The 12,662-nt window shown below is 55.7% G+C and overlaps 1 protein-coding gene across 2 annotated transcripts in view; it reads right to left on the bottom strand.

The window, feature by feature from the left end:
• The window catches only part of RYR1 (ryanodine receptor 1), a 109,839-nt gene that overhangs the window by 39,245 nt on the left and 57,932 nt on the right, over positions 1-12,662 (bottom strand). The window contains exons 64-78 of one of the 2 annotated variants that reach the window (XM_045076770.1): positions 11,975-12,056; positions 11,314-11,444; positions 10,749-11,081; positions 9,598-9,838; positions 8,087-8,174; positions 7,915-8,007; positions 7,126-7,140; positions 5,766-5,936; positions 3,958-4,017; positions 3,551-3,688; positions 2,736-2,848; positions 2,457-2,553; positions 2,092-2,198; positions 856-907; positions 649-717 (exon numbers count right to left, since the gene is read on the bottom strand). In XM_045076770.1, the coding sequence (XP_044932705.1) occupies positions 649-717; positions 856-907; positions 2,092-2,198; positions 2,457-2,553; positions 2,736-2,848; positions 3,551-3,688; positions 3,958-4,017; positions 5,766-5,936; positions 7,126-7,140; positions 7,915-8,007; positions 8,087-8,174; positions 9,598-9,838; positions 10,749-11,081; positions 11,314-11,444; positions 11,975-12,056 (1,790 nt within the window). The remainder of the gene's footprint in view (positions 1-648; positions 718-855; positions 908-2,091; positions 2,199-2,456; positions 2,554-2,735; positions 2,849-3,550; positions 3,689-3,957; positions 4,018-5,765; positions 5,937-7,125; positions 7,141-7,914; positions 8,008-8,086; positions 8,175-9,597; positions 9,839-10,748; positions 11,082-11,313; positions 11,445-11,974; positions 12,057-12,662) is intronic. The other variant, XM_045076771.1, reaches the window with a different exon arrangement.

Here is a 12,662-nt window from a genome sequence, read left to right as displayed (position 1 = left end):
GAGTCCTGGGATCATGATCTGAGCCAAAGGCAGAGGCCCCAATCCACTGAGCCACACAGGTGCCCCGGCACACTCCTTTTAAAGATTTTTATTTATTTGACAGACAGAGACCACAAGTAAACAGCAAGGCAGGCAGAGAGAGGAAGGGAAGCAGGCTCCCCACTGAGCAGAGAGTCCGAGAGTCCGATGTGGGGCTTGATCCCAGGACCCTGAGATCATGACCTGAGCTGAAGGCAGAGGCTTAACCCACTGAGCCACCCAGGTGCCCCAGGCACACTCCCTTTATCCTCCTGCTCAGACATCCCCTCCTCTGAGAAGCCCTCCCCTTGCTTGGGCTTCCCCAGCCGCCATAACTACTCCCCCCACCCCTGGCCTGTGTCCCCCTGAGCTTCCCTAGATTCCCCCGCCTCCCCCATTCTGCCCTGCCCACTCTGCCTGAGCCTCCCATACCACCACCGTGAATAATCTTTGCTGTTCCTGTCTGGTTGATGTATCTGTCTCTCCCCAGGTGACCGACAGTTACGGCTGTGGCCCCAACATGACCCAGCACAGGGCTGGGCCCAGAGCACTACTCTGTGAACACAGCCTGAATGAACAGGGAGTGACTTCCCTTTGCCCTTTCCTCAGGGACCTCCTGACCCCACCTACCTCAAAGGACACCTCCACTTCTTCCTCATCTGCTTCGCCATTCTCCCCTCCCTCCTCCATGTGGCAGCTCTGGGGACAGGACATTAGAGATGACGGTGAACAGAGGAGATCCCCTAGTTCACCCAGACCCCTCTGAGCAGGCAGGCATTGCAGCTGGGGAGAAGGGAACGTGCCCAGGAAGGCGGGGGGAGGGGGGCAGGACCTCACCTTTGCCATGATGTCAGCATACGCCATATACAGGTAATCCTCATCCAGTTTGCTAAGGAATTAAGCGGGGGAGATGATCAGGGCTCAGTGGAGAGGACCCCCATCCTATAACCGCTTCTAGTTTCCCTTTGGAGAGCCACCCCTCCCCATGCCCGGGCTGTGTAGTTGGGCATTGGGGGGTCCACTGTCCACTGACAGAGGGGGTGAGTGTGATCAAGACTTAGCCAATTAGCATGTTTAATAGGCTTGGCCTCGGTAATAGGGACAAGATGGTCTTGTGCTTCATGTGGGTCCACTGGAATTCATTCTGGGTTTGCTGGAGGGATCGGCAGGGGGGCTCCCTTTCCCCTGGGCTTGTGAAAATAGCGTGTATGATGCCTGGAGCAAGCTTCCGGTTATTGGCTCGTTTGATAACTATGACCAACCACCCTCTTGGGCCTTAATAATAATAATAATAGTAGTAGTAGTGGCCAACACCTATTGAGTGTTTACTCTAGGTCAATCCCTATTCTAAGTGCTTTCTATCTGTCATAACACATTAATCCTCACAATAGCCCTATTATTTTGAGACAGGATTAGATAGGTAGACCTATTACTAGCCTCATTTTACAGATAAGTCAATCCAACCACTAAGATCCTTCTTGGCCGAGTCCCACAGCTTGTGCTGTGACTCAGGCCTACCTTATCTAACTCCAGAGTCCTGGTTTTCCAAAGATGAAAAACAGAGTGCTGGGTGCCCCAGTCTCCCTTGTAGCTGGGGGTGGCCTGAGGTCAGAATTCTGGCCAATGAGATCTGTGCAGAGGTCTGCCAAGGAGAGTGCTTTTTTTTTTTTTTTTTGATAAAAATATCTTGATCTTACTGGGGGCAGGGGGAGGGGAGAGGAGACTTTCTCCTTTCTGCCCAGCATGTGGTCCTGTCTGGAAATTAAACAATCCACCTTATTGAAAATCTGTTATAATATGCTGATTTTTCTTCTCATAATCTACTGATTTTGTTCAAGCAAGACAAAGCTTTCATCAATATTGCCTGTGACGTGAGCTCTATCAGAAGAGATGGCTTGCCAAGCGCTCAGCCTACAAAACAGGGCACAGTGGCCTGGGCCTGTCAGGGGAAAATGACACTGAAAGATCAGCTGTGGGGCTCCCCAGGGACACAGAGGGTCTGTCTTGAGGAGCAGGGAGGTTGCCGGGTGGGAGGATGTAGATCCTGTCCCAGGACGCAGGAAAGGTCCTCACCTCTTCTCAGTCAGGGCAGTGCGGCTGAAGTGAAGGACCAGCTGATGTAGGGGGTCCGGCTTCTTCTCCTCCACCTCCTCCTCCTCCTCCTCCTGCTCCCCAGCTTTCTGGGGGAGGTGTGGGGCTTGTGAAAGGGGTTTCTAGAGTCCTCTCCTGTCTCCCTCCGCCATAGCCTTGCTGGGCTAGATTTTTTTCTCTGTCCCCCCCATAAGTCCTTCCCCTTATCTCTCCCCAAGCCTGCTGCCGCCTTTCCCGTACTCCTCAATATGGAGGGCGACTGCTGAAATGGGCAGCCAGCAAGCTAGCGCCCCCCCCCCCATTCAGCCCTGCCCCCTCCACTCCCAGGCAGGTCCCATCCAGCTCACTGAAAGGTCATCGATCATGCGGTCTTCAAAGCTGTGGTCTTCAGTCAGGATCCACCCGGCCTTGTAACTCTCCAGGAACATGTTACAGGCCCGGTGCCTGCAGGGGAAAGGCGTGCGGCGTCCCCCAGACCATGGCCCGCACCGCGCCTCCGTTATCCTCCCGCACATCTACCTTCCCCAACCAGACCGCATCGTGGTGGTGCCCCCTCCTCCTCCTCCCGCCCCTCAGTCACCCCATCTCCACCGCCCCCAAGCCTCCCTCCTCCCTGGGGGTCTTACGTGGGCAGGTTGTACAGGGGGGTCATGCGGAAACAGGCAACCACTGCCCTCCGGCGCTGCTTGGACAAGAGCTTGTGCCACACGGCCTTCTTGGATTTGTAAGGGTGCTCGGTCTAGGGGGCGGCAATCTGTCATGTCCCCAAACTCTGCCCCTGACCTGATCCCCACTCTCAGTCCCGGAGCAAAACTGCCCATGCATGTCTAGCCCCAAATTCAGGCCCAACTTGCGGGGCCAGAGGAACACGCTGGCTGTACCAACAGAGTCAAGGTTCCACCCTGGGCTTTAAATTCCAGACCACACCATCTTTCCTAGGCCCTGCCCACAGGTGCCGGGTCACTAGCCAGGTCCGCCACCATCCCACGACCCACCCATGGTCCTGCCCAGAGTCAAGGGTCTTGATTCCAGGTCCCACTCTAGACCCCAGGTTCTGTCTCCAGCCCCAAGCTCCTCGGCCCAAGATTTAGGCACCAGGTCCTGCCCCAGAGCCGAATTTCCATTCTAATAAATTTTTTTTTTTTTTTAAAGATTTTATTTATTTATTTGACAGAGAGAGATCACAAGTAGGCAGAGAGGCAGACAGAGAGAGAGAGAGGGAAGCAGGCTCCCCGCTGAGCAGAGAGCCCGATGCGGGCCTCGATCCCAGGACCCTGAGATCATGACCTGAGCCGAAGGCAGCGGCTTAACCCACTGAGCCACCCAGGCGCCCCGAATTTCCATTCTAAACTCCAGGCTCCAACCAAAGTTCCTCCTTAGACCCCGCCCACAGACCCATGCTTCGGCCCCACCCCTCTGAGACCCCTCCAGCCCCAGCCACCTGCTCCAGGTGGTAGAGCACCGCAGACACTTCCTGAACCCTGCGCACGATTTTCTCGGGGTCATCGGCGTCCTCCTCACGGCCCGGGACACCACGGTACAGGGCCATCTGCCAGCGCAAAGAAGGGGAGCCTTCGACCTGATGGGAGGAAGGACAGGGGCCCGGCATGAGGGCCCCTCCCTGGGTGGCTCCCCGCTCCCCAGCGGGGCTGGTGTGAGGGCCCCTCTGCATGCGAGGTGGGCTCCTCTGGCTGCCCCGCCCCCCCTTTCTCGGTGCTGTGCCGATTCAGTGGGTGAGTACAACTTAAGGTCCCTCTTTCAATGCCAGGTAGGGAGTAAGAGTACTTGGCTCTCACAGTTGCTATTATCCTAAACACACCCCTTTTGCTTGCAGATTAAGAAAGGTACCTTTCCTTGAAGGTGAAGGTTGTTTTGCAGATATTCCCGGACCTCCTCGTCTGTGTCTTTCTGGGGAGACATGGCGAAGCTGGGTCACAATGATGGCCCAGCATCCTCCTTAACCCACATCCCATTCCTTTCCAGGCCAACACCCGGTAGCTGGTGTGTATGTGTGTGAGGGAGTTGGGTTCTGGGAGAAACTGAAAGGGTCCAAAGGTCAGGGATGGTCCAAAGGGAGTCCTAGAGGCTACAGATGCACCTTGAAGAGACAGTAAGAATTAGAGGGGCTTGGAGTGTGGGAGGAGGTAGGGAGTAATGAGAGATTGTTCTCGAAGGTCAAATAAGGCCACTGATGGATGACTGGGGGTCAGAGGAGGGTTAAAGTGGGGCTGGGGAGTGCCTGGGTAGCTCAGTGGTTTAAGCCTCTGCCTTCAGCTCAGGTCCATGATCTCAGGGTCCTGGGATCGAGCCCCACATCTGGCTGTCTGCTCAGCAGGGAGCCTGCTTCCCCCTCTCTCTGCCTGCTTCCTCCTCTCTCTGCCTGCTTCTCTGCCTACTTGTGATCTCCCTCTGTGTGAAATAAATAAATAAAATCTTTAAAAAAAATAAATAAAGGGGCTGGGCAGAGGGAAGGGAGTTTTTGAAGATCAGAGGAGGTGAGGGAGTTGTAAGGGAAATGGCAAGATCACCAGAGGTCATGAGGGATCAAGCAGATCAAGTCACCAGTGGGATTTCTGTGGAGGCCAAAGGAAAGGTCAGTAAGGGCGATTCCTGAGATCCCCAGGAGAGAGGGACCCTCAAAGACCAACTTGAGGGGTCAGAGGAGCCCTGAAGGGCTCTTTGGGTTCTTGGGAAGACCCAACAGGTCCTAGGAGGAGTTTGAGGTCCTGAGGGAAGGATTCTTTAGAGTTCCAGGAAAGGGGGTGTTTGTGATACCAGTGGGAGTCAGTGGTCTTCAAAGTCCCCAAGCGGTTAATAGGCTGTTGGCAAGGTCCTGGGGGGATTCTTAGGATCCCTGTGGTTGACAAGCATGGGGGTTGTTATCCCATACAAAGGGTAAGTGGGATCCTGGGAGTCCTCCTTGGAGCCTCAGAGGGCTTAGGAGGGTTGGGGGAGGGTGGTGGGATCAACCCATCTCAGGAATCCTGAAGCATCTGAGGCTTGGGTGTGGTTCTGGGGAAGCAGCCAGTCCTGCGGGGCTACTGGGATCACAGAGTGCTCACTGGAACCCAAGTCTTTGGGGGCTCTTGTATATGAACAGAATCCAGAGGATGGAGTCACCAGGCCCCAAGGGAAAGAGGTGATGAGCTGGAGAGCTCAGTAGGGACCCAGAGGTTCAGGAGAGAGCCAGTGGGATCATGGGGGACTCGATGGATCCCAAGGAGGTTTGGGAGGTCCTGGTGGAGAACTGAGAGGAGTCTCAGGAGGGCTCATGTGTCTCCACAGGGCCATGGGGTCCTAATATGTCAGGCATGGTCGGGGAGTGGGCAGCGTTCAGTAGGGTCCTTCAAGGCTCCCTATGGTCCTTGGGCCCCACCGGTCTTAATGATACTCCTGAGTTTCCTAACTGGGTTCCAGTTAGGGTCCTCAGGTCCTAGGGTTTTGGAAGTATCCCAAAAGGGGTCCTCAGCACCCTGGGGAAAGTCTTAGGACATCCTAAGGGAGCCAATGAGTCCTCGGGGTCCTGGAGAAAGATTCATTAGGGTCTCCTAAGAGAGGGCTCCCAGGGGGATCCTTGGGGCTCAGGAGGGTCCCAGGGGCTTGGTGGGGTGTGGGGTCAGGTGCTGGCAGGTGCCATCATGGGGTGGTGCAGGCACCAGGGCATAGCGGTTCTTGGCCTGTGTGATGAGTTCCTGGTCCGTGGGCGCACACATATTCAGGCCGATGGGCAGCATCTTCTTGAGCGTGGCGACAATCAGGGATGTCTGCACAGAGTACCGGTCCCCTCGGCGCTTCTTCTTGGTGCGTTCCTGGTCTGAGCCACCTGACTGTGGGGACAGGGGGCTCAGTACTAGCCCAACTCCCATCCTGGCCCCAGGCCCCAGCCCAGGCTTCTGCAACTGTCCATCTTCCAGCCCAAAGCCTGGGTGCCAGATGTCCCCTCCCCTACCTCAGGGCCAGCATCAGTTTCCACCCCAGATTTTGCTGATCTTTCAGCAAAGCCCCCAGCCCTCACCCTAGATCCTGCCAGATCCAAGCCTCTGTCTAGCCCATATTCCCAGCCTCCATCCCAGACCCTTCCAGATTTCGCCCAATTCCAGGCCTTTCTCAACCTCTGGCAGTCTCTTCCAGAATCCCCTAACGACTTCCGCACCACAACTTCCCTCCCCCACAACACGCACAACCTGGCATTTTATATCCAAAGAGTGAGTTCCCAAGAATGAAACAAAGATGCAAAACCATGAAGTCTCAAGAGACAAAAAAAGTTGGAAGGAAAAGAGAGACACTGAGAGACAGAGACAGACAAAGAGATGGGGAGACAGAAGATGGAAGAGAGATCCAGAATGATCTGGAAGCAGAAACACGGGGCACAGAGTCCCACAGCCGTGTTCTGGAGCCAAGGGCCATCCCAATCATGCCAAAGAGAAGCCCCAGTGACAAGCTCTGACAAGCCCCAGTGACAAGCTTCTGGCCACATCCACCCCGGCTCATAGGACGGAGCATGGCCCACATATGTGCCAAGACACCATTGAGGCCACATGCAGCATCCCACTGGGTCCTTGCAGAGCCCTGGGGCCAGGGGTCACTGGCCAGATGCCAGTTGAGACTCAAAAAATAAAACACTTGACTAAGGTCGCACAGCCAACTGCCAACAGTCAGGATCTGAACCCAAGTCAATCTGGTCCCAGAGCCCAAGCCTTAAACCCAACCATGCGCGTGCCTGGCCCACCCTGTGACCTCAGACCACAATGCTTTGGGAAAAGCTCAGAGTTGTGCTGGGGTTTTTTTTTCTTGTTTCTTTTTTTTTTTTTTAACAAAAGTTAAAAAAAAAAAAGTTAAATTGCCAAAAGCTGAGTGTTGGAAAGGGAGTGGATGGGGGTGGTGGCGGAGAGGCTGGGGGCTGGGAGACAAGGATGAGGGGTGGGGAACAGGGGCGGGGGAAGCAGAAGCTGGGGAGAGGGGAGAAGAGGGTATTAAGCCAAGAGGCATGCGGAAGGTCCCAGACATGGGGCTGACCTGTACATCTCCCGCCTGCTTCATCAGGTTGCAGACAGAGACAAGAAGGGTTACCCTGGTCCCTCAGAGAACCCCAGGCCCAACGCCAAGTGCGCCCTACCCTGCCCCAGCTGCCAAGTGGGCAGCTCCCCTGCCCCAGCCCGACACACATCCCCTAGCTGGGCATTTCCAGACCCTGACTCAGGGCGGGTGGCTTTGTTCCTTCGGACCCTGAAGAGGGCAGTTCTGAGACGTATAAGGGGACAGGAAGGGGGGGGGGGATATGGGGTAATGGGGATATGAGGAAAGACATGGGAGAAGAGGACATCAGGGTGGAGGGAGATGGAGGAGGGGAAGGGTGGGAGAAGAGGGAATTGCCGAGGAGAGAGTGGGGAGGAGGGGGATGGGGAGAAGTGAGAGGGGAGATGGGAAAGGGAGGGGAAGGAGGTGAGGGAGAGAAAGGAGATAGGGAAAGGAGGAGAGGAGGGACATAGGAGGAGGGGGATGGGGAGGAGGGACATGGGGAGGAAGGAGGAGGGAGATGGGATAAGGGTGATGGGGAAGAAGGAGATGGGGAGGAGAGGGGAGATGGCGAAAGAAGAGGGATATGGGGGGAAGGAAAAAGAGGAGGGAGATGGGGTAAGGGAAGAGACAGATGGGGAGGCAGGAGGAGGGAAATATGGGATGTGGTGATAGCTGCAAGGAATGTGACCAGGACAGGGCAGGCTGGCTGGGTGAAGGGGTCAGGCAGGAAGGCCTAAAGGGTGCTCCCACCCTCCCCACCAAGTCCTCTCACCACAAAGCACCCACCTTGGCCATTTTGCTCTTATTGTCAGCAGTCAGAAATGACATGTTGTTGATCTCATTCTGGACCACGAAGTTCTGCTCCTCACGCTTGAAGTTCTGGAGGGAGAAGCAGTGTCAGGATCAGCCACAGTGGTGAGGGTCTTGGCAAGGAGGGGCAGAATGGGCAGGAACTCACATGGGACTTGGACCAGTAGATGAAGATCTCGCCCACCATCCGGAACAGCTCCTCAGCGCTGGGATTGGGCTCCGTCAGCCAGTGCGCCCTAGATGGGCAGGGAGGGGGCTGGTGAGGGATGGGGGCAGGGACCCCCTCTGAAGGGGACGCCTCACAGAGAGCTCTCAGGGGACGGGACCATCCAGTGGGAGGGATGGAGTTTTCTAGGGTAATCTGGCCACTTGGATGATTTGAAAATCTTAACAATTCTTTTTAAAAAGGGATTCTTCTATCTCTACTTTTTTATGGAAACACAACATAGTCAACTTGATGAACCAGTACAAGGTGAACACCACCCAAGTCAAGAAACAGAACACTTCCAGAACCCAGAATTATCTCCGTGCCCCTCCCAGCCACTCTTCTCTCCCTCCCCCCTGACGACCCTCATCCTGAACATGAACTATTTTTGTCTGTTCTTGAATGCTGCAGAAATAAATGATAATGTCTGGAATTTTCCTGGCTTCTTTCAATCCGATGTTTGTAAGATCCACCCACATTGTTGTGTGTTGCAAGGGTTGGCCCATTTTTGCTCCCATGTAGTATCCCACAGTGTGAATGCATGATTTACTTGTTCAGGCTCTCTGACCCAGGGCTCTGCCTCTGGGGTACTGACCCTAGAGCAGTACCTGCCTCCTGAGCACAACCATGGGTGTGCATGGACTTATCTAGCATGTGGACCATGGCTTCCCATGTCTACTCCTGTGACAGACATAACTAATTGATCCCAGTCTCCCACAATTTACTTGTTCAGGTTCTCTGACCCAGGGCTCCACCTCCGGGGCACTGACCCTAGAGCAGTACCTGCCTCCTGAGCACAACCATGGGTGTGCATGGACTTATCTAGCATGCGGACCAGAGCTTCCCATATCTGCTCCTGTGACAGACATAACTAATCAATCCCAGCCCCCTTTCTTACAAAGCCCTGCTGCAATCTTTGAGTTTTCTCCACCAGGATGGAATCTGGAGTTGAAACCTATTTACTAACCCCAGATCAGGCTGCCTCTAGGAGTGAGTAATTCTTTAAATAGTGCTTCTGATTTTAGAGGGATGTTGACAACTAACTGACACCTGCTCTTGCTTTTATCTAAAGACCTGTTTCTGAGGGAAGCCAGGCTGGCTGGCTCTGGGCTGTCTCCCCTTCCTGTCAGGGACGGAGGAAGGCCTGACTATCGGGCCCCCGCCACCTGGGCCTGGAGAAGGTGCTGGAGGGAAAGTGGGGCTCCTGATGGCTGACACAGCAGCCTCCCAGGGGCTCTGCCTCAGTGGGTGTAAAGGAGCGGAAGGCGCGTGCACACCAGTGGGCTGGATTTTGTGGGGCCAGAAGCAATGGTGGGGGGTGGTCAGAAGGCTGGGTGGGCTCAGGTGAGAGTCGGAAAAAAATAATAGTCACTCAAAAGGTGGGGGGTCAGGTGGGGTCAGGGAGGTGGGAGGTTAGGTTGACTGTGCACGGGGATGGCTGGGGACACGCTGACCTGTTGTTGTCCACATAGCGGATGAGCAGTGGGTAGAGGGCGTACAGGTCCCGGCAGAGCACAGAGAACTCATCCCGCACCAGGAGCTCGCCCTCCTCCGCTTCGGCCTTGGCCTCCAGGCGCAGCTGCTCCTCCTCAGCTACCACCTTCCCCGCCCGCTTGCGCAAGCGCCCAATGGTAGGGATGAAGTGGGAATGCAGAAGCTCAGGCCGGGCCCGGCTCACAATGGGCTGGGCAAACACTGCAGGAGCAAAAGGGGGGTGCAGGGGACTTGCTGCTGGCCAACCTCAAACTCTGGCACCTGACCTATGGCCTTTGATCTCCATCCTGACCTCTGCTCCCAGCCCATGATTCCTGACCTATGCCTGGGACCCAGCAGCTCTCGTGGACCCCAGCCTGACCTCAGCTTCTACCTCTGATCTCATTCCTGACCTCAGGCCCTGACCTCTGACACAGCCCTCAATCCTTGGTCCCAGCCATATCCCTTGACCTGGACCCAGCCTGACAGAAGCACCTGACCTCTGACCCCAACAACTGAGTCATAACCTGATACCTTACTCTACTCTTACTCTTACTCTACGACCTCTCACTCTAGTCTTTTACCTCTGACCTAGCCCAAACGCAGAACCTGACCTCACCGCATGATTTCTGTGATGCCTGGTTTCTTATTCCAGCCTCTGACCTCTGCTCCCGATCTCTGCTCCCAGCCCCCAATCCCTAGCTCCACCCGATTCCTGATACAGAACTTCTGAGCCAGGGATCCCAGCCCTTTAAAAACTCATTTCTTGACCTCTGACCTACAGCCCCATCCATATCAGGGACCCTGACGCCTGACCTGGTTTTCTGACCCTTTGTATAAGGAACCCATGCCTCTGACCCAGCTTCTTACCCTCTCCAAGGCTCTGGAAATTCAGAATCCAGTCTGGAGGACTCTCAGGACCCATCCATTCACCCCAGGCCCCATGAACCTGAGATTCTGACCCCTTGGGATGACCCCTAGCCTTCTGACCCTGAGAAAGCCTAGACTCCAACTTCTCCCAACTCCCAGGAAACCACAACCCCGAGATCTCCCTCTCAGACCCTCAGATTCAAGGGCCTGGGGTCCAGGACATTGGCCCCAGCCTCAGGAGCCCGGTGCCCCCCAGACCCACCGGCCAGACGCTTCATCCACGATGCCTCGTCAATGCCCAGGTTGTTGACGATGATCCGCAGGATGTTCCCCAGCAGGGAGTTGAGGTGGTCAGAGGTGACCGCTGTGCAGGGCGGGGGGGCCCCTGCGGGCAGGGCAGGGGGTGGCGCCTCGGGCCCGCGCTCCCACCAGCGGGGCAGGTAGCTGCACAGCATGGGCAATGTGATCTCGATGACGTGTGGCATCTCCGTGTAGCGGGCTCCCGACTCGGCCAGCACACCGATGTCCGCCATAAGCCGCTCCAGCACTGGGATGTCAGGACACATCTCCTCCACACTATTGGGGAGCCCCAGGACTGGGGTGCATGGAGGAGTCAGGGCGCTCTCACCCATCACCCCCAGACCTCAGTGTCTGCACCACGAACCCGGGCCCCCCACAAGCTCTGGAGTGCCCCCATCCTGGGGAATCCTCAGCCCTCAGAACCCAGACTGGATCACACTGCCCCCAAAGAGGGCTCCTGCCACCCCGGGGCCCTGTGCTGGGGAGAAGGTAAGGCCTGCCAGCTGCCCCAGCCCCATGCCACTTACGGGCCCGCTCCCGGGGAGACTTGGTAGTGTACACTGAGCAGGCATTATACTCATTCAGCTGAGGCTCCAGGAACGCCACCGGCATAGCTGCTGCAAGACGGGCCAGGCACTCCCCCAGGGCTGGCCGCAGCCTGGAAAAGGGGGCTACTTAGCTCCCATGCCCCTCTTTCTGCCTGCTCCCGGGTCCCAGCCTCTGTCTCCACAGAAGTGTCTCTCCCCAGAACTCTCCTGAGAGGAGCTGCCATTACCGAGGACACCAAGGTAGTCTTTCCCCAGGGCTTTTTAAATGTCTTCTTGCTCCAATGGCTAAGCCCAGCTCAGGAGACCCCAGCCACATAGCCACCACCAGGGGCCCTCCCCAGTGCCCCCAGCTTGCTGTGGCTCCCATGTACCACACCCTGCCAGGGCAAGCTCGCTCCCCAGTAGGGAACACCTGCCATCCTGGGCAGCCAGTGCCTGGGGCCTAATTTGGCCCCTGAGCCAGAGGTGGCCACTTCCTTCACTGGCTTTCCCCTGAGTGACCTCATGTGGCCGCCTAGGTGAACTGCAGCTGTCACTAAGCCCATCTGCTGTTGAAGCTTTGAACATCTCTCCTGCTCCCTCCTTTCCCTGAGCCCCACAGTACCCACCCCAGCCCCCAACTATGGTTCTCTCTCCTTACTTTTCTACGTAAGTGTTCTTGGTGGTTCCCAGAGAGTAGATACTGCACAGCGTTCGGTAGCAAGAGACCTGGACGTCATCCACTGAGGGAGAGATGGAGGGCGAAGGTCAGGGACGCACCTATCACACCTGTGCTCCCTGCCCTCCTCCCTCGTCTCCAAATACTGGGTAAGAGCAGGGCTGTAGAGCCAGCCTGCCATTTACCAGTTTTGTGACTTGAGCAAGTACCAACATGCTCTTGGCCTCAGTTTCCCTATTTGTAAAATGGGGATAATTATAGTATCTTCCTCGTGGAGTGGTTGTGAGGATCAAAAGAGTTAATGCTTGGAGGCAAGTTGGAACGTGGCACACAGCAGGCACTCAATAAAGGCTAGTTGTTCCTTCCTTAGAGAGGAGTCACAGGTCTCTTTGATGATAGTGCTGTACACTCTTTGCAGACAAATGCAAACAAACACCCAATCCCAACTATAATTTGAGGTCATCCACCATCCCCTGCCCCCCCCCGGCCACCCACCCAGGTTAGGAACCTCAACAACCTCACAAATGTCATGGGACCCAAAGAGGTTAAGGGGCATGTTCTAGATGCAAGTCACTACACAGGCCTAACAACCAAATACAACAAGGGAAATCTGACCAGATTCTGAATATTTTTTTTTTAATCAAAGACATGTGGAGGGTAACAATGAAAA

Source organism: Mustela putorius, unplaced genomic scaffold (assembly GCF_011764305.1).
Source record: "Mustela putorius furo isolate JIRA1106 unplaced genomic scaffold, ASM1176430v1.1 tig00000196_pilon_pilon_pilon, whole genome shotgun sequence".
Taxonomy (NCBI): domain Eukaryota; kingdom Metazoa; phylum Chordata; class Mammalia; order Carnivora; family Mustelidae; genus Mustela; species Mustela putorius.
The sequence above is the reverse complement of the archived record's forward strand: the minus strand, read 5'-3'. Positions and strand labels throughout refer to the sequence as shown.